Source organism: Loxodonta africana, chromosome 27 (genome assembly GCF_030014295.1).
Source record: "Loxodonta africana isolate mLoxAfr1 chromosome 27, mLoxAfr1.hap2, whole genome shotgun sequence".
Lineage (NCBI taxonomy): Eukaryota > Metazoa > Chordata > Mammalia > Proboscidea > Elephantidae > Loxodonta > Loxodonta africana.
Genome location: NC_087368.1, coordinates 11,953,342 through 11,975,342, shown reverse-complemented (window position 1 = coordinate 11,975,342; position 22,001 = coordinate 11,953,342). Strand labels below are relative to the sequence as shown.

The 22,001-nt window shown below is 41.2% G+C and overlaps 1 protein-coding gene across 1 annotated transcript in view; it reads left to right on the top strand.

The window, feature by feature from the left end:
- The window catches only part of CPNE4 (copine 4), a 504,022-nt gene that overhangs the window by 466,300 nt on the left and 15,721 nt on the right, over window positions 1-22,001 (top strand). The window contains exons 11-14 of the mRNA XM_064277332.1: window positions 1,372-1,505; window positions 11,685-11,739; window positions 14,952-15,003; window positions 17,608-17,741. Of these exons, the coding sequence (XP_064133402.1) occupies window positions 1,372-1,505; window positions 11,685-11,739; window positions 14,952-15,003; window positions 17,608-17,741 (375 nt within the window). The remainder of the gene's footprint in view (window positions 1-1,371; window positions 1,506-11,684; window positions 11,740-14,951; window positions 15,004-17,607; window positions 17,742-22,001) is intronic.

Sequence of the window (22,001 nt, the reverse complement as noted above, 5' to 3'; positions counted from 1 at the left end):
CAAGGTTACTTTTTTTTTTCCCATCAGCTTTACTCTTACAGGCTGATCCTTAAGAAACACAAATGGAGCACATGGCACCTTCTCTCTGACCTTCTAGAAGTAACATCTCACCTTAACAAACCCGATAGGGCAGTCCAGTAATCCGTTATAATTGAGCTTTGCCAGATATAATACAAATAGCACTTTCTATCCACAAGAGCATAAGAGAAAAGAGAGATTTTCAGTGAATGAATTTGCTGAGCCCAAGAGAGAAGGGAAAGATGGAACATGAATGTTTCCTTCTTCCTCTATGACGCCTCGTTTTAATACCTACACCCAAGCTTAAGCATTTTTTGTGAACCATTTGCTGGATTAAACTCTTTATTTAGATGGTGATTATGTTGGAAATGAGAAGAAATGCTGCGTCTCATTTTTACACCCTTCAGGCTTAAGCTGTTGTTGCTGTTAAGAAGTGTTTCCTGAGTTAACTTTTATTTAGATGGGTATGATGATGGGAGTGAGAAAATATGTAAGAAGTTGAAGAATAGTGACTACTTCATGGTAAAATAAGGAGCCTTGGTAGCACGAACAGTTAAACATTCAGTGGTTCGAACCTACCAAGCAGCTCTGCATAAAGATTATGCTTCCGCAAAGATTATAGCCTAGGAAACCCTATAGGGCAGTTCTGCTCTGTTACCTGGAGTTGCTATGAGTTGAAACGGACTCAGTGGCACAGAACAAGTGGTAAGATAGAGGTTTCACTTCTCCATTTCCCACTCAAAGTGACATAAGTGGTCAGTCATATTCTTGGTCATAGGTAAGAATTCTTACATGAATGGGGAACAAAAAGTTGAATGTCTTACATGAAGCTGCTTCTTGAAGAACATTTTTTATAACCAGGACAACATGTCTGTCTACAGCTGGCCACTCATAAACTATGACAATGGCTTTGTTTACATAAGCCTAGTCTTTAACATAGAATTCAATGTTAAGGGGTTTAACCTATGCCTCAGAGATGAAGTTGTCCTACACAGAGAACACAGAAACCTTTTCTTAGTGAAATGTGGAGAATATTCTGCTTACTGCCTGATGACATGAGTCAGCAGTGGCTAGGATTTCTGACCTAGACTTCAATCTCAAGTTCTGTTTTGGACAAGGAGAACACATGGCAGGGAGGAGGAAGTGGGGAAGAAGGAGACTACAGAGAAGGTCATAACCAAATTGCTAACTAGTTTTCTTAGCTAATTAATTTCTTCTCTAACTTTCCTTTTGGGCAGGGTATATAAGGTGCTGCTTTTTTCCATCTGTGGCCATGTCTCCTTGTGGCGAATCACAATTCCTAGGAGATACGTTCACTTGAAACCCACCTCTTCTCCTCTCTTCCTCTTCCAGGTAGCTATAGATTTCACTGCCTCCAACGGGGACCCCAGGAACAGCTGTTCCCTGCACTACATCCACCCCTATCAACCCAACGAGTACCTGAAGGCCTTGGTGGCTGTGGGGGAGATTTGCCAAGACTATGACAGGTAAGAGAGTACAGGGCAGCTGAATTTATCGTCTCTCATGTGGGTTCAGATGGTCCCTGGCTGATTCTCAGCAGGTCAATGGAAATTAGTCTAGCAACTCCTCATGCAGAAACTCATGAAAGAACAGGATACAACCTTCTCTAAATGTTTCACCCACTCCACACCTAGAGAAGCTGAGTGAGTTTGTACCATGCTCACCTTGGTCACCCAACAAAATCCTTTCTCAGATTTCTTTTCTTAATTGGCTTGCAGGACCACTGTATAGCAATTATGGTTTTCAGTTTTGAAGTTTTAATATGTGCCTTACTACTCAAAGGTTGGTCCATGGACTATCAGGATAGCATCACCTACTCACTTAGAATTCTAGACTCACCCCAGACCTACTGAATCCGAATCTATTTTTTTAGCTAGATTCCCAGAGCCTTCATCATGGCTCGCTGGCTGATGTATGGATGATCTGAAACAAACTGCTGACCTTTTCTGTTTCCTGATTGCTTCGCCTGCAAAATGCGGATGTTATTACCAGAGTGACATGTACATCTTTTTTGTGTACTGCAGAGTTTGGGAAGCCCTGGTTTATAGGACATTATTGCATCTAATCCTCACTATTGTAAGCATTGTTTAACCAAAGAAGAAAACTGTGCAGGGAGTAGTTTGCCCACTGTCACACAGCCAGAGGCAGGATTTGAACTTAGATCTATCTTAACACGATATTTCAGTTTAATGACCTCAAACACTATTGGTAGCTTTAGTAGAGGGTCACGTGTCTGCCTGCATGCACATGCAGGTATCTGTGCCTGTGCAAATGTGTGTGTGTGTATAGAAAACATGATTTTAAGATCAGATCACTGTCATATTGTTTTTACTTGATACTAAATATTGGCCTTTCCCACCAAGGAATGCCCTGTAACAAGTGATTTACATAAATTACGTTAAACTGGTTTTATTCTGTCTTTATTCAGTATTTCCAGATTGAGGTAAAGAAGCTCAGGTGTGTGTTCAAGAAGACTTTTGGAGGTGGAATCAATCTAAATTTAAATATTTGTAAATCTCAGTTGACTCCCTGGTGTGGTTGTTAAACAAGGTTAGTTAGCATAGTAATGAGCAGCAACTAATCTTTTAAACCAGGAAAATAAAGTGACTCTATCTTCCAAGTTTCTGAGAAATTTTATGCTATAGTATAACTTCTTTCTAGTTTCAGAATTGGTGATAACAATTTTGAAAACCTGTTACCCCACACGCCACAGGAAATGACACATCATTTTTTTTTTTTAGTGACCATAGTATAGTGAGAAACAAATAAGACGGGTAATGGGAAAGGGCCCATCAGTCTCCTTCCTTCCCGCTGGACTGCTCTGGATTCCACTTGGTCACCTCCAGTAACTCAAACGGGTGCGAAGACATTTAGGGGATGAATGACCAGGCACAGTGAAGCCAGAGCTTTAAACACTCCGGCCCTTGCTGACACTTCCCCTCCTGTACACCTCTAGCAGAAGGCAAGAGTCCTTTCACATTACCTGGTTGAAATGATTCTTCTCACACTTAAGCTTGAGATATTGACTGTAAAGATGACTTAATTTCAGCTCCGACCCCTGGAGGCCCAAGTACAGGGAGGATTCCTAGAGAGATTTATATCATGTGAAGATTTCTACAAGGAGAGAAAAGACTGAGTCTGACAGAGACTGGAGAAACCCCAAGAGCATGGCCCCCAGACACCCTTTTAGCTCAGCTTTGAAATCATTCCTGAGGTTCACCTTTCAGCCAAAGATTAGACAGACCCATAAAGTAAAACAAGACTAAATGGGTGCACCGGCCCAGGGGCAAGGAAGAGAAGGCAGGAGGGGACAGAAAAGCTGGTAATGGGGAAACTAAGGTCAGGAAGGGGAGAGTGTTGACATGTCATGGGGTTGGCAACCAACGACACAAAGCAATATGTGTATTAATTGTTTAACGAGCAGCTAGTTTGCTCTGTAAACCTTCATCTAAAGTACAATAAAAAAAAAATAATTAAAAAAAAAATTACACCTCCACTATAGCAGAAGCTTCTCTAAGCTTCCCCAAGACATCAATACAATTTTTCTCTCTCATCTTTCTGTAACACACGCAGGAATAATCTAGCATAATAACCGGTTACCATCCAGTTACTATCATGGAGACCCCACATGGTCGGAACAGAATTGTTCTCCATAGTGTTTTCAATGGATGATTTTTCAAGAGCAGATCACCAAGCTTTTCTTCTGAGGCACCTCTTGGCGGACTCGAACCTCCAACTTTTCGGTTAGCAGTAAGCGTGTTAACCATTTCCACTGGCCAGGGACTCCACGTAGTGTATGTATTAAAAGGCAAGAAGGAGGGGAGGGGAAGTGTTGGGGATTCTTAATAACTCTTTAAAACTGAAAATACTTGTAAAAGAGATAAAGTGAGGTAAAAGCACTTAATACGTCTCTCATACGTATATATGAATCTGAGTCTCCAGGAGTAAAAGCAGTCTAATAATGAATCCTAAGCAGAAAAGTTTATGGGCTGTCCAGAAATTAAGATATCCATGCCCAGACCCTCTCCCTGATCCTATGGCTTAAGTATTGGACAATCGGGAACAATTCACTCAACTTTTCCGTCTCCTGATTGCCTTACCTACTAAAGGCAAATACTATTATCAGAGTGACACGTACATCTTCTAAAGCTTTTATCCTTTTATAAAGTGAATCAAAGATTGGGAAGATTTTTGTATTCCCCCCCAAAATGTAGATTCAGTATAAAAATAAGATACAGCACCTTAGGAATTACGTGATGAATTACCGTAAAGGATTCTTTTGTAAAGTTTAAGAGGATAATACCAAAGCTATTAGCCCCAGCTGCCTAAGAAAATTAAGTTTCTGAAAGCTAGGGGAGCGATTTTTTTTTTTTTTTCTTTTCATACAAAGAAGGCAGCTCCATGTTAAAATAGACAAATATCTAAGGAAGAAAAGCATGATTGAAAACCTCAGAGCTCTTTTAAAAGTCTCCCTGGAAGAATGTGTAATTGCAAACTGCTCGCTTAAAAACTGACAAGGGTCGCAGTCTCTCCTTCATGTGGGTAGATAGACAATAGACAGGCAGAGTCAGGAAATTTCAAGTCGGTGCTCTGGAATTAATTTATTCTCCCATCAAAGTCAGTGACGTTGGTGCTCAAAAAAAAACACTTGAATACGAATGGACAGAAGGCATCATTCCCCCTCCTGCTGCGACAGAGAGATTTTTAATCCCCATGAGCCTTAGAAATTCCTCTCAGCCCCTGACAGCCAACAGTTTTTTTTTTTTTCTGCCTTGTAGTCATCGCTAAGAGGTCATTGCGAGGTGATCCGCGAAGTAGAACAGCTAGAGAGAGGCATAAAGCTGCTCTATGGGTGGCCTTGGAGGGACGCTCCCCTCAAATATCTGATCCTCAAACCCAAAAGGCAATCCTGCCAGTCTGATCCATCTCTGGCCCTCTGAAGGAGACATCACCACCGATTCCCTCCACTCTGACTTCCTAAGCATGCACACACACACACACGTACACATGCATGTACAGACACAGGCACACACGAGCTCATACAGTCCCTGTGGGACGTACACTTTCCCTTCCTGGTCTCCTAAAGCTTCTCAAGGCCAAGTTGCCATCCACTCCTTGGGCCCAGCACAGACATGGGTTTCCGACTATATGAAATGTTCTGTAATAGAATGGCTTATCTGTCTGCTATCTAGAGAGTATGAATATTGAGCACATTGCTGGAAATACAAACTGCCATTTTATAGATGTGGCCCCCCCCAGAATGAGAGAATGATATCCAGAAACTGAGGCAGGAGTCTTCCTCCACAATGTGCTATGTACTTTGCTAGGATGCAAGGTGAGAATGAAAACCCAATTAGGACAGGTATCTTGAGTGTAGAGGATTGGGGTAGAAATCAGAAGACAGGTTCATATCACAGAGCTACCTTTCCACACTACCAATACTCGTCAGTTATTCTCAACCTTATCTGCACATTGGAACTACTTGGGAGGTCTTCAAGTACTGATACCTGGGTCCCACCCTAGAGATTCTGGTGTATTTGGTCTGGTGATTCAAATGGGCATGCAGAGTCAAGAACCAGAGTTAAATTGGGAGAGATGGGTCAGATGGGTCACCATTTTCATTCCATTTTCCATTCTCTTCCCTCACTAAGGACCTATGCAGCACCTCCTGGGTGCTAGGCACCTCACGTGGTGTGGCGAAGACAGATAGAAATTAACAAAGCACGGTTTTCTCAAGTGTCTCAGTCTCATAGCAGAGAAAGACATGTAAATAAATCACAGCCTAGCATGGCCAGGGCAAACTAGGGTGCGTGTACAAGGATGGGGAGTGCGTAAAGGGGAGAAGCATAAGCTCTAATCTTGGTGAGAAGAGGAATGGTCAAAAAGGGCACCCTGCACAGGTGATTTATGGGCTGATCAGAATTCTGCCTACTCTGTAAAAAAAAAAAAAAAAAAACTCTGTAGTTTGTTATAATTAGAACATGACTGAACTTTTCAAAGGCACGCTGATGGTGCACCAGTTAAGTGCTCGGCTGCTAACAAAAAGTGGATGGTTTGAACTCCCCAGCTGCTCCATGGGAGAAAGATGTGGCAGTCTGCTTCTGTAAAGATTACAGCATTGGAAACTCTTTGGGGCAGTTCTACTCTGTCCTATAGGGTCACCATGAGTTGCAATCAACTCAATGGCAACAGGTTTGGTTTGGTTTGGTTCGGTTCGGTTCGGTTTGTACTTGTCTTCATGATTCTGAATCATTAGACCAAACTAGCCTCCAACGAGGGCAGAGTCAACAGAGGTAATGGAAGGAGCATGGGTCCTGGTGGTACGTAGATCTGGGTTCCACCCCCAGCTCTGCTCCCTCTTCTTTCATGAGTCTTACATTACCTGGGCCTTGGTTTCCTTGTTTGCAGATTGAAGGTTTATCTAGCATCTCTTGAAGAACAGTTGTAAGGGTTACATATAAAGCAGCTAGCTAGCACAGGTTCTGCCCTTTGTAAACAATAAATGGTAGAGGCTATCTTCTTTAATACTCTAGATTTATTTTTAAAAAAATAAGCTGAGCACAAAAGGAGAAAGGAGTATAGCGCTAAAGGCCATTTTGGACCAATGATGTTTACTTTTGGGTTGTTTTTTTTCTCCTGTACCCATAGAAAGAATTTGGCATAAATGTATAACGCTCACACATTTTTTACATTGAAATCTAATGTTTCTTTCTATGGGTTTAAATAGTGACAAAAGAAGAAATTTCTAATGTATTGTAAATATAGCCATTTAAAAATAAAACTCTCACATAACTCTTGTGAATGTATCCAATAGAATCTAAATGTCATAGCTCTTTCATACCCACCATCATCCATTTAAAAAAAAATGCATGAACAATTTCTTCAGTTTGAGATGGGAATTTTCACTGTTTCTTTTTTTCCATAAACTCATATTTTTACTCCCTTCCCTCCCAGAATTTTATCCTAACATACCCTAGTAAATTTGTTTCAGTATCCATTTATTGATCACTGTATCATACTTTCTATAATAAATATGAATATAAATTGAAACTTAAAATTTTCTAGAATTTTCTGTGACCATAGATTCAAAGCATTTAAAAAATGCCTTCTGGATTGAATTTTCATTACCATTATCATTCATATACAACGAATAAAAAAAAGCACAAATATATTGGAAGTGTTATGATTTAATTATTGACTATAAAAAGCAAAAATTTATTGGAAATCTAGCTCTTAATGAAACAGATAATTTTTTTTAATCAGTTTACGTATCCATGGATAAACTGCTACTTATCACTAGAATGGGAGAACCCACATCAATCCTAGTCAGATTTCTGTTTACATTAATGTCAATACTAAGAAAACTTGTAAATGAGTATGTAGGAATGGAAAAAGTTTCACTAACGGTATTACTCAATTCTTTTAAATCTAAGTTAGAATTGAAATCACACAATCTATCATCAAAATATATTTTTAATGATCTACCCACTGAGATCAGCACTTTCTACAATTTTTTTTAAAGCAAACATTGGCAACTATCCGACTTGCAAAAGTATCTGCTTTCCAGTGAATCGTGCACATTTAGAAGTATTTCTTTATTCGATGCTGCGGAGTTTTTACACTTGGGAGCCGTGCACTGTGGTAGTTGAGATTCAGAATGGGGAAAGGAGAAGGGCGATTGTGAAGGAGAAGGTGTGAAGGGAGAACAGATTTCTCCATCACAGGTGTTGCCAGAAGATGAATTTCAGCAAAAAATATATATGGAAGTGGAGGAACCGAATCAGATTTCCTAAAAAAAAAAAAAAAAAATGCTGTCATGCCCCTGTAAGGGCTTTGCATTTCATATACCCCAGTTTTAAGACCGCCACTCTAGAGAACAATCTTCATGACATGAATGTCTAAAACCGGTTGCTGTGGAATCGACTCCTGCTCATGGCAACCCCACCATGTCTGAGTAGGGCTGTGCTCCATAGGGTTTTCAATGGCTGATTTTTCAGAAGAAGATCACCAGGCCTTTTTTCTGATGCCCCCCTGGGTGGACTCAAACTTCCAACCTTTCAGTTAGCAGGTGAGCACTAACCATCCAGAAATGGCTTATTAAATGTCTAAAAAAAAAAACTAGGTGTTCTTAAATGTCATGAAATGCTCTGTTAGTCTCCATTTCCTTATGGACGCAATTATTCGTCTTTACTTTCATTTATCTCTTGCCTTATGTCAAAGTCTCCCTTACAGGGAGCTAAACTGAATCTTCCGTCTAGAGATCACTTGACCATAGTCATTTCCTGAGAAGTGCAAGACGGCTTACTCATTACCACTGAAGACCATGGGCTCTGTTATTGTATTTATGCTATTTTATTCCAGTAGTAGGAAATATTGCCTATACCAATGCAGTGATACACCGCTGAAATTCCCAGATTGACAGGCTCTACCAATCAGTTTCCCAGATAGTTGCTAAATGTCCCTTTTGCTCAATCAAAGTGAATCCCACGGCGTTATTTGAAGTGTTGGCATACCTACGCTTTGCTTTGTGCTCAGCTTGCCTTCTCTTGCTTCTTACATAAAACTATTCTCTGTCTAGTTTTGTATTTAATGGGGAAGAAGGGATGTTTCAATCTATTGTGCTTAAGCTTGAATTTTTCTTTAGTATGTTTATTAGTTAGGAGCTTTGTGGTAGCTAACTTCAGAGAAGTTATGCCCTCCTGGCTCATTAATTATTCCCCTTGTAGGTGAGGCATTTTCCCATCTCCCTACTCTTGAAACTCAATTATGTAACAGTATAGCATGTCCAAGAAACTTCAAATCCCCAGGGGTGGCTTAGAAGTTACAAGTGGGAAATCATTAAGGCTGGGACACTGGTTTGGTGTTTAGAAATGGATAAAATGTTAGATCTCATCTCTCCTAAAATCATCAAGAAGAAAATTAAGTGTGGAGCCTCCCAGGTTTCTCTGTTCCTATTTTGACTTCCAAGCTGTCTGAATTGGAAGAACCAGACTCATCTTCTACCAGGAAAGCCTTCTTCTAGACGTAACTAGAAAATACATCTGAAATCCATCTGGTAGATCCCTTTGACACACACACTTCCTTGTCTTGGTTAAGGAGGAATTACTGAGACAAAGTATTTCAGTATTTCCAAGAACCAGAAGTATTCTTTTTTTATATACATATAATTTTTATTGTGCTTTAAGTGAAAGTTTACAAATCAAGTCAGTCTCTCACACAAAAACCCATATACACCTTGCTACACATTCCCAATTACTCTCCCCCTAATAAGACAGCCCGCTCTCTCCCTCCATTCTCCCTTTTTGTGTCCATTTTGCCAGCTTCTAACCCCCTCCACCCTCTCGTCTCCCCCCCAGGCAGGAGATGCCAACATAGTCTCAAGTTGATCCAAGAAGCTCACTCCTCACCATCATCCCTCTCCAACCCATTGTCAAGTCCAATCCATGTCTGAAGAGTTGGCTTCAGGAATGGTTCCTGTCCTGGGCCAACAGAAGGTCTGGGAGCCATGACCACCGGGGTCCTTCTAGCCTCAGTCAGACCATTAAGTCTAGTCAGAAGTATTCTTTATCAGAGCTTTGGCTTATCACTTATAAGCTGTTATGATTCTCTTATCGTCATTAATACCTTCTCTAATACATGGTTTTTGTAATGCATCACAAAGCCTGGATCTACAAAACAATAGGGAAAGGGGAGAGGGGCCTGGTGATTTTCTGGGGAATTTAGTTTTTGATTCCAAAGAAAATTCTTTGGAAATAATTTTGTGAATTCATTGTAAAAATTGTGGCTTCCTTGTATCTCCAAACCCCTAGCCACAAATTTGGTCAAACTGGTTATGTTCTGGTGAGTATTTGCCAAGGTCATCACTGGCTACTAATGATTTCCAAATTGGTTAGGTGGTGATGGGTGAGAATGTGCCCTTGCTCCTCTGATTTCTCAGCCAGACTGCAAGGCCTCCTTTTGCTTACAGAAGATGTTTAGGGACAGCGAAGCCTAATCTCAATTCCCTTTTCTCCTCGATGAACTCTGCAAAGAGCTGAAAAATGCAGGAGTGGTTCCAAGAGCATATCTCAGTTGTGTTCTTAATGGCAGAGGAAGTGGGAGGCAGATGGCATGAGAAGGACATGCCCTCAGCCAAGTGCAGTACTCCAGTGCCTCTTTGCAATACCACCACCCCCGCCCCCATGGTAGCACAAAATCTGCTTAAGAAGGGTCTTATGTGTTGCCTGGTCAGAGGACACAGTTACTAGAAGTGCCAGAAGGAAATCAGGTTTAGTATCACATATAAGCATTATATTATGAAGGTATGGTTGAAAAGGCATGGGTTTTGGAATCGCATAATCCTCCACTTAATTACCTTAGGCCACTTATTGAACCTTTCTGAGACTCAGTTTATTCATCTGTAAAATGGGACTAAGAAGCAGGTGGTATTTCAAGGATTGTGTGAGAATTAAATGAGGTAAGTATGTAAATCACCTAGTGTGGTATCTGGCACATATTATGTGCCAATAAGTGTTAGTTCACCTCCTCCCCCTACTCTTACCTATAAAGTACAGTACAATTAGAATTGAGTTACAAATTTGATTTGAATGAATAAATTTAGGGAAAAAAATTCCAATATGCATAAGAGAAAACAAGACAAAGGACATATATGTGACGTTCATGAATTTTCACAAGAATTCTCCCTTCTTTATATAGCCACATTTCAGTGATTCAATTTATGGGTTATCTATTCATTAAATCTTTACTGAGCACACGCTCTGTGATAAGTACTATGCTGACAGTGGGGACAGGAGAAAGGACTGGGGAGGGGGGTGACGGTGGAGATGTAAAGATATTAATACAAAAGATAGAGTTCCTCAGACATCAGAAGCTAATAAGAGACTTGTAAACAATTTATTGCTGTTGTTGTGTGATAAGATGCCGGAGTCAATGAGTCCTGTAAATGGGACCAAGCTCTATCGTTATCCATTGTATTGAGTCGATTCCAATTTATAGCAACCGTATAGGACAGTAAAACAGCCCCATAGAGTTTCCAGAGCTATAAATCTTTACGAAAGCAGACTGCCACATCTTTCTCCCACAAAGTGGCTGGAGGTTTGAACCGCCAAACTTTTGGTTAGCAGTCAAATGCTTTCCACTGCTTTTTAATAGTGCTTTGGATTCAGGCCAGGCTGGATTTGAACCTTGGCACTAACTAGCAGCATAATCTTGGGCCAGTCACCTCTCAAGTCCTCAGTTTGCACACCAATAAAATGAGAGGAATAATCTCTTTCTGTGCAGATTTTAAAAGATAGTATGTATGAAAGACCCTAACACAATCAACCACAGGAGTTATCTGATAATCACTTTTCAAAGGAAACAGAAAGCTGTAATGGGGAAAAAACCCTGGGGCCATTTTATTCCTTGGTATCAAATCTCGAAAAAAGTTAAGGGAAGAAGTTGCAGACTAATGACTAACAAACTTTGGGGATTATTTCTTGATTTTAATCACCCGTGCTGTTGCGATGCCCCATTAGCAGATAATCAGAAAGCGTGAGTTAGCACCATGATTTGTTCCAGGGAGGATATGAAGGTTCATTTTTTTTTTTCCTTATTAGATGAACAAATGAAGCATTTCTTCTTTTTTTTTTTAATTTTGATTTCAGTGACAAAATGTTCCCAGCCTTTGGATTTGGAGCCAGGATACCTCCAGAGTACACGGTGAGTGGATGGGGATAGGATCTTCTTTCGTTTTGCTGTGGCCCAAGGTTACCCTGGGTTTCCTTTTCAGGAGTCTCACTCTTGGTACTTGATATAAACTATGTAAATGGGGTACAGAGAGTCTGAAATGACCCACAGAATCAGCTAGATTATCTTCTCAGAGCCTGTCTCTTGTCAAAACCCAATCACCTGCTATTCTGGGTAGGTCTTTTCAGAGGCCCAAATGAAGGGTTCCGTTGTCTAGCATCTTGTAGATATGGTCGGAGACAGAGAAAACACTCAGGACATTGATTTCCTGTGACTCAAAACCTATTAAGATCTCCCTTAAGAAAAAAACTGAAAACCCATAATACAATGAAGTCTACAGACTCCATTATCCCAAGACTCTGAGATCCAGCCTTGCATGGGAGACTCAGGGAAGTTCTGAAGGAAAAACCATTCTGGCTTAGAGTATTGGGAAGCTGAAAGATTTTTACAAAGATGTTGGAATCCTATTTGGTTTCAATACTGATTTTTCATGACACAAAGAAGGCAAAGCTAGTATGTAGAGAGATCTGCACTGCAGTGGAGCCGAGGCACTCTGCCGTGGTACACTCAGGTGTTCCTGTGGGCCCCTCTCCACCAGGGAACTCAGCTCCCCCAGGTGGGCAGGGTCTTCGAGAGGCAGTGGGGTCCCTTCCCCAGCCTTGGCTTTACCAAGGCATTCTCTGAAGCCTGAGCTATGTGCAAGCAGCACTGCCCAGTCATCAATTTCTTTTTTACATACTGCATCTAACCCACAGGTCAGGAAACAGGCACTGACGTTTGCTTCGTCACCAGAGCTGTCAGACCAGCCGCCTTCCACTCCAGTGTACTTTGTGAAAGAGGGAATTGATCGCCCTGTTACTACTGGGCTGAGCAGTGGATGGACTGCCATGTCTTCCTGTCCCCTCCCCCTTCTTGTTTGCCTTGTATTCAACACTAGCCTCCCTGCTGGGTATGGCTCTGGAATTCTAGAAGCATTTGTCCGAAATAGAGCACTTGGGGAGAAAGATTATAGAACAGGAATTGTCAACTACTAGCCTACGAAACTTAATTAGCCCATAACCATATTATATTTGATACACAGTTTTTTTTTAAGAATTGGGAAATTTCATATAAAATGCCAGATTTCCGGCTTCTCTTGAAAAACTGAAAGACCAGGTAGAGCTAAGATTAAAAGATGACACATGCAAGAATGAGCCCAGATCTGAGGAGACCCAGTCGTCTTTAGATAGGGTATCAGCTGCAGAATGTGGGCAGGTGGGTACTCACCTTTTCACAGAGCTGATGAGCCTTGAAACTGGAATGCACCTCAACAACCATCAGGCCAACTACCCAGATGCTTGAGTGTTCTCCACCACATCGCCACCAAGCAGTCTTCTGGCCTTGACTTGGCCCAGCAGGGCTGAGGACAGAGCTGTGTGGCATGCCTTGTTCCAGGCCTTCTTCTCATCCTTAACATCTGTTCTGGTCCCCTGACTGGAGTAACTTAGCCTTCTTGCCATTCCTGACACCTTCAGGTTCACCTGATCCCCTAGCTCTACCCTACCCGTCAGCTAACTTGCTCTTTCTGCTGTCCTAACAGGCACCTTTCATGTCTCCTCTAGTCCAAAAAAGCCATTCAAATATCCCTTTTCCATGCCTAATCCCCCCTCTGCCCCAGACATGCACTGATGGTCTCAGCAGCCCAGGTACCCCAGAGAGTTTAAAAGGTCACCATGATTTACTTCTTTAGGACATAGTCTTAGAGTGTGCATTAAGACTCAGAAACAAGCAAGTCTCTCTAATTTGCATTCCCCCAGTAACAGACTTTGAGACAAGGATTTGGATGTAAATCGTTTATTTGGAGGTAGAGGAAACATCAATAAAAAGTGAGGAAACAGTGAAGGAAGCCAATAAAGGTATATTAACAAGAGAGCTACCCTGTGGGCAACTGGAGCTTAATCCTGCTGGGGAGCCCTGGGAGACAGAGTAGAGCATACACAGACCCCAAGGCATACGGGAGCTGAGGCATTTTATTCATCAACTCCTGTTAACCCTTGATTAAGGTTGCTCCCGAACTAAAACCCAAACTTGAGGCCGTGGAGTTGATTCCAACTCATACTGACCCTACAGGACAGAGTAGAACTGCCCCATAGGGCTTCCAAGAAGTGGCTGGTGGATTCAAACTGCTGACGTTTTGGTCAGCAGCCATAGCTCTTAACCACTGCATCACTAGGGCTTCAAGTCTGCTCTCAGGGAACGTTAGTTCCCCACCACTTTTTATCTGTCACTTAGGCAAAGCAGGCTCCAGAGGCCACAGGAAGCCCTACGGCAAAGAAGCCCTATGGTTGGAAGTCAGTTGACTTGCCTGGAAGTGCTAAGGACAAGAGTATCTGCTATGACCTCCTACAAAGAAAAGAAGGGTCTTTTAACACGGTGACCCATTTTCTAGCCCCCAAGGGAGTCATTGCTTGGAAATAGCCTTTGAAATGGAATTTTCCACAAAATTCCAAATACCAGAAAAGCCCTCTTACTTTATCAAGTTTTGGAAAGAGAAAAATGAAAAATATGTTATTTGACCTTGCTCATAGGCCCTGCCAGGTAGAGGAATTTGTGTTGGAAGATTACAAAATATAATACTTTGTTAGTTTTCCAAAAGTGCAGTTATTTTACCTGTAAATATGTGAAAATCTCCTTGCTTTGTAGCTCTACATATCACATCAGAATGATCCTCAAATGTCAACCATTTAGCTGCAGCCTTTATAACTATCGCCGTGTTGAGAGGACAGCTTGGTTTATTGAGTTTTGTTGTTGTTGTTGTTTATTTGTCTGTTTGTTTTTTATCACTTGGTCCAAGTAGAGTCTAGGCAAATCTAAGCCTCCATTCTGTGGCCAGTTCTATCTGGGAGCTATTTGAAGTTACATTTTTATGAAATATTTTCTTGGATTTTTTTATATGCCCTATTCTGCCCTCCTGCCAACATTTATCTGATTCTAGAAAATCTTTCTGTCACCTCAACTCCACAGGGAGCTTAGAATTCACCATCCATCTCAGATTGATTGTGTAAAGGCTTAAAATGGTTCCTGCTGTTTAACACATAATGAATATAATGGGCATTTGTGTGCATGCTCCAAACCCCAGTGCCTCCTTACTGTATTACAGTTGTAATTCTTCTTTCTTTCTTCTTAAAAATTTAATTGGTGTCTAGGTCTCTCATGACTTTGCAATCAACTTTAATGAAGACAACCCGGAATGTGCAGGTAAATCACAACTTAAAAGAAAGCTAGCGTCTCATAGCCCTCCTGTCTATACGTTTCCCATTTTAGCCTCTCTCCTTTGACTCAGTTATGATTGTTCACAGCAAAGAAGTTGGCTATCTGGATCCAAATAAGCCATACTACTCTACAGGCAACAGAGAGCACCATAACAACAGAGCAGAAAAATAAGCTCTGGACAAGACAAAATGCAGAAAAGATCTTGAGCTTACAGCAAGAATATTGATCCCAATCCTGGATTGCTATGGCCAAAATAACATGGGGGGAAGTTCATCTCATGGGCAGTGACCAGACACCCCTTTCTTGCTTTCCAAGTTTTCATCAAGTCTATTTTTCATAATTCCCTCTCTATGCAGGCATAAGGAAACAAGGAAACATGAAAATCATTTGAACTTTTCAGCACGTTTGCAAAGGACATGGCCTCAGTGATCTTGATCAAGTAGCTTCTTGGTTTTGTTCCAGAAAAAGCCTTTTTAAAGACTGTGTTCTATGTTCATCATTTCCAGGCAGAAGTTTTCTAACATAATTCCACAAAATAATAATGATGACACTATGATGATGATTATAGTGATAAATTTTATTCTATAATTAATTTTCCCAATTTCTACATAACAAATAGAGCCAAGTACATTTGTTGTTAGAAGACCTTAAGACATTTTTATGATGGAGTAGAAAGAAATACCCGTATCTCTCTCCTCCTTCTCGTCAGTGAGGAAGGAGGCTGAGCAAGGGTTAATGCAGACCCAATAGGGTGTGTAGAGCATCTAGCAGTTTCTTTTACAAACTCGGCACTTAATGTCCAAGATAAGATATCAATAGTATTGTGTCTGTACATACCAACCTCCAAGACTCAATCCCCATTCTGCCATTATTCCCTCCCACAATCCCTCACCCCCAATTTGTGATGGTTTAGGCTTCTCTCCTCCCAAACCACCTTCTATCTTAAACTATAAGAGTGGTTTTCTACCAAAGCAAAACAAAATACATACCCTAGTGTTCATCTGTTTTTTGCTGTTAGAATTCATTAGCCTGATACTTTTGAAAGGGAAATGAAACTTGTTTATCTTAGGCAAAAACTCAACAACCTCAAAAGATAAGGAGCTTCCACTCAGTATCACTTAACTCTAGAACTAGGGCCCATAATGATTTGGCATCTGTCTTTAGAATGACTTTAGGGCAGGGCAAAGTGGGTACAGCATTTTAAATGAGGTGGGAGCATGAGCGTTAAGGACAAAACAGAACCAAATTTACTCATCCAAAACAGCCCAGAGCTGGTTTGCTGTACATGGCAGGTATCGGAACAGTCTCAGGAGGGGCTTGTGTAGACCTCTCTAGCCAAGAACAGGATCAATGTGCTGTGTCAGGATAGAGAAGGATAGAAGGATGAGCTGAAACATGGAGGCAAAGGTAACACAGGCACAAAGAGGAGGCATTGGAATAAAAATAATTTGTAATAGAACAAATACTGTGGGATCATGATTTTAATATTAAATGTGCAGTCAAGATGCATCAAACGCTAAGAGAAGCTACATAGGCAAGGGGCTGCCTCTCCCAGCAGAGTCCCACCTTTTACTCTTGCCTTGGCTCATGTGACTCAGGAAGGAAGCCCCTTGGGATTGGCCATAATGATGAATGTCATGCATCTGTACTAACATCCAGTAGATGAGTGTATCAGCCACTTTGCTCATCCTTCACACACTTGGTGAGCATCTGCCATGTGCAGACACTGCCTCAAACTCTTTGGGGGAAAACAAAATTGAATAAATCATGATTCCCGCCCTCAAGGAGTTTGCCGTCTGGGGAGATAGATGTGTGTACACATAACTCTTATAGGTGGCCCAGAGTGATGTATACTAGAGTAGACTTAACAAGGTTATGTGAAAACTAGACGATCATTAAAGGAGACTTGCCTAGTGGCTGAGAACACAGCTCTTAGAACTAGACACCTGGGCTTAAACCCTGAATCAATCACTCACTTGCTGTGTGGCCTGGGGCAGATTATTTAATCTCTCTAAGATTATTAAATCTCTCTAAGCCTCAGTTTCTTCACCTGTAACATGTACCCATTTATAGTACCTATTTCATTATACTGTGAGAATCTGAGGAAACCTGGTGGTCCAGTTATTAAGTACTTGGTTGCTAACTGAAAGGTTGATGGTTTGAACTCACCATGAGAAAAAGACGTGATGGTCTGCTTCAGTGAAGATTACAGCCTTGGAAACCCTATGGGGCAGTTCTACTCTGTCCTATAGGGTTGCTATGAGTCAGAATCGACTTGACGGCAATGGACAATGGGATGAGGATCTAATGAAATCTTACATGTAAAGTGGAATATCAGAGAAAAATTTGTAGAATGGTTACATTTGACTTGAGACTTTAAAGAGGAGAATGGTTTCAGAAGGAGAGGAGGCAGCAACACCAGCGGTGTGATATTTTCTATTTTTCTCAAAAACAAAAATGTGATGCTGATAAGAGCTATTTGGGGGAAGTTAATGCTTTTTTTTTTTTTTTTTTAATGCTTTACATTTGTGTGTATTTGATTACAAATATATTTGAGGAGACTGTTGACCTTTGCCAACTTCACCTTAGGAATTCAAGGAGTTGTGGAAGCCTATCAGAGCTGCCTTCCTAAGCTACAACTCTACGGGCCCACCAACATTGCCCCCATCATTCAGAAGGTCGCCAAGTCAGCATCAGAGGAGACTAACACCAAGGAGGCTTCGGTAAGTATTGGCCAGCCGTCTGCTAACGGGAATTTACCTCCTCACCTGGATATTGACCATAGCACCCATCCCACTCTAACAATAAATTCCAGCATTTCTATCTGTGTGAATTTGGACAAGTATCTTAACCTTCCCCTATCCTCAGTCTTCTCATCTGAAAAATGAGGCTAACCGTGCCCATCTCTGCTGAGTTATTGTGCAGCTTAAAGATGACACATATCAAATGTCTCTCACATAGGCTGAACACAGAAGGCACTCAACAGTGGAAGCTACTATATTTGCTGGAGTGTAAGTCATAACCCTCTTCCACTCCTGGGAAGAAACACAAGCTGTCTAAAAATAAGCCTCCTTTCCAATGTACCCATACTGTAGATGGAAGTGAAGTGCCACAGAAGTGAAACAATGGATGATTCTGCTCCCTGGTGGTAAAATGCCACCGTACACAACATCACAACAAAGATATGTTTCACATTCTATGGCGGTTTCCTTCAGAAAAACACAGACTAAGGCTATAAGGCAAAACAGCTTGGGTTATTGTCTAATATTTAGAATTAAATATATTACCATAATAATTTCTATGTGTCACTTTTTAATGATATCAGTGTTTCTCTTTTAGCTTTATGAGTTTGCTTTTTTTTCTAGTTAGTAGAACATGACTGATATCTGAAACTTATCAGTTTCTCATTTGTTCGGAATACTGTATTTGCATAAGGGAAATATTATACTTCCCCCTCCTCTTCTTAGAATGAACCCATCTAACCACTTGCACTGTACTCATGAGCTCAGCCTTCGCTCATGTTAGAATAGATGGACCACACTCCTACCTAATGCCGACCTCTTCCCTTGTGCACTGAGGAACATCCCTCTCAGTTACGCAGGACTTTGACCCAACAGTTACATTCCCCTTCTCTCTCCTGTGTCATCTCTCTTTTCCCTTTCTACTAAAAACTCATTCCCATTAGCATATAAACTTGCTATGTTGTTGTTGTTGTTACTTGCCTTTGAGTAGATTCTGACTCATGGCGATCCTACCCAGGGACCCCAAACATGCTATAATCCATGCTATTTAAGTTAAAATTTCTCCCTTGACACCACTTTCCTTTCTAGCTACTGTCCCTTACTTTACTGCTCTTTAGAGCAAAATTGTTGAAAGAGTTGCCTGTACTCAATGTCTCCATGTCCCCTCCCATGGGCTCCTCCATTCATATCAGTCAGGCACTTCTCCCCAACATTCCACTGAAAATTACATTTCTCAAATCATTTGTAATGGGGTTATTACTGTGGGATCATGGTAATAACATTAAATGTACTCTTGTCAAACTCGTTAATGTCAACAGTACCTCCATCTGCCAAAACCAAGGGTCAAACCTCAGGCTTCCTCTTGACCACCAGTGGCTGTCGATCCAGGTGATCACACTCCTTCTTGAAACACCTTCTTCACCTGGATTCCAGAATACCATGTTCTCCTGGACTTTCTCTTTTCTCATTGACCGCTCTTTCTAAGTCTCTTTTTCTTGCTATCCCCATTTTTTTGACTTCTAAATGTTCTATCTACAGGATCCAGTCCTTAAATATCCTTCCTTGTATGTGTGTGGTATCTTATCTAGTGTCATGGCTTCACAGGTCACAAATACGTTGTGGTCCCCAAATATGTATCAGCTGTTCAAACCTGTCTCCTGAACTTTGAACTCATATATTCAACTCTCTACTCAGAATTTCCACCTGGGTGCCTGATAGCACAAATGTAGCATATTCAAACAAGAACTCTTAAATTTCTCCCTCATGCTTTCTCCTTGCCCTGTCTTCCAACTCTCTGTAAATGGCCCCACTGTTCACCCAATTGCTTAGACCAATACCTTGAAGTCATTTTTTTATTCTTAAAACAATAATAAACATTCATCGTCTCTCACAGTTTCTGTGTCAGGAATTCAGGTGCAGATTACCTGCATGGTTTAAGGTCTCTCATGAGGTTCCAGTAAAGATATTGATGGGGGTGGAGTCATCAGAAAACTTAACTGGGGTGGAGGATTTTCTTTCAAAGTCACTCACTTTCATGCCTGGCAAGTTAGTGTTGGTTGTTGACAGGAGGCCTCAGCTCTTCATCACATGGACTGCTTCACACGGCTACTTGAATGTCCTCATGACATGGAAGCTGGCTTTCTACAAAGCAAGTGACACAAGAGGGAGCAAGGCAGAAGTTACACATCTTTTATGACTTAGCCTCAGAAGTCATACTCCATCATTTCCACAGTATCCTATTAGTTACACAAGACAGCCCTCTTCAGTGTGAGAGAGGACTTCATTCTTATTGTTGCTGTTAGTTGCCATCGAGTTGGGTCCAACTCATGTATGTATCACAGAACAAAATTTTGCCCAGCCCTGCACCATCTTCATGTATAGAAAGGACTGTTGTTGTTGTCGTTAGGTGCCGTTGAGTCGACTCATAGAGACCCTATGCACAACAGAACGAAACACTGCTCAGTCCTGCGCCATCCTTACAATCCTTGTTATGCTTGAGCTCATTGTTGCAGCCACTGCATCAATCCACCTCGTTGAGGGTCTTCCTCTTTTCCACTGACCCTGTACTCTGCCAAGCACGATGTCCTTCTCCAGGGACTGATCCCTCCTGACAACATGTACAAAGTGTGTAAGACGCAGTCTCGCCATCCTTGCCTCTAAGGAGCATTTTGGTTGTACTGCTTCCAAGACAGATTTGTTTGTTCTTTTGGCAGCCCATGGTATATTCAATATTCTTTGCCAACACAATTCAAAGGCATAAACTCTTCTTTGGACTTCGTTATTCATTGTCCAGCTTTCACATGCATATGATGCGACTGAAGATACCATGGCTTGGGTCAGGCGTACCTTAGTCTTCAGGGTGACATCTTTGCTCTTCAATACTTAAAGAGGCCCTTTGCAGCAGATTTGCCCAATGCAATGCGTCTTTTGATTTCTTGACTACTGCTTCCATGGCTGTTGATTGTGGATCCAAGTAAAACGAAATACTTGACAACTTCAATCTTTTCTCTGTTTATCATGATGTTGCTCATTGGTCCAGTTGTGAGGATTTTTGTTTTCTTTATGTTGAGGTGTAATCCATACTGAAGGCTGTGGTCTTTGGTCTTCATTGGTAAGTGCTTCAAGTCCTCTTCACTTTCAGCAAGCGAGGTTATGTCATCTGTATAATAGTTAATGAGTCTTCCTCCAATCCTGATGCCCCGTTCTTCTTCATATAGTCCAGCTTCTTGGATTATTTGTTCAGCATACAGATTAAATAGGTATGGTGAAAGAATACAGCCCTGACGCACACCTTTCCTGACTTTAAACCAATCAGTATCCCCTTGTTCTTTCCGAACGACTGACTCTTGATCTATGTAAAGGTTCCTCATGAGCTCAATTAAGCGTTCTGGAATTCCCATTCTGTGCAGTGTTATCCATAGTTTGTTATGATCCACACTGCCGAATGCATTTACATAGTCAATAAAACACGGTGAAAACCTTATGAATAGCAGCAGAACATTGTCTGATATAGTGCTGGAAGATGAGCCCCCCAGGTTGGAAGGCACTCAAAAGATGACTGGGGAAGAGCTGCCTCCTCAAAGTAGAGTCGACCTTAATGACATGGATAGAGTAAAGCTTTCAGGACTTTCATTTGCTGATGTGGCACGACCCAAAATGAAAAGAAACAGCTGCAAACGTCCATTGATAATCGGAACCTGGAATGTACGAAGTATAAATCTAGGAAAATTGGAAATCATCAAAAACGAAATGGAAGGCATAAACATCGATATCCTAGGCATTAGTGAGCTGAAATGGTCTGGTATTGGCCATTTTCAGTCAGACAGTCATATAGTCTATTTTGCTGGGAATGACAACTCGAAGAGGAATGGAGTTGCATTCGTCGTCAAAAAGAATGTTTCAAGGCCTATCCTGAAGTACAACGCTGTCAGTGATAGGGTAATATCCATACACCTACAATGAAGACCAGTTAATATGAGTATTATTCAAATTTACACACCAACCACTAGGGCCAAAGATGAAGAAAGAAGATTTTTATCAGCTGTTGCAGTCTGAAATTGATCGAACATGCAATCAAGATGCATTGATAATCACTGGTGATTGGAATGCGAAAGTTGGAAACAAAGAAGAAGGATCAGTAGTTGGAAAATATGGCCTTGGTGATAGAAACAATGCTGGAGATCAAATGATAGAATTTTGCAAGACCAATGACTTCTTCATTGCAAATACCTTCTTTCACCA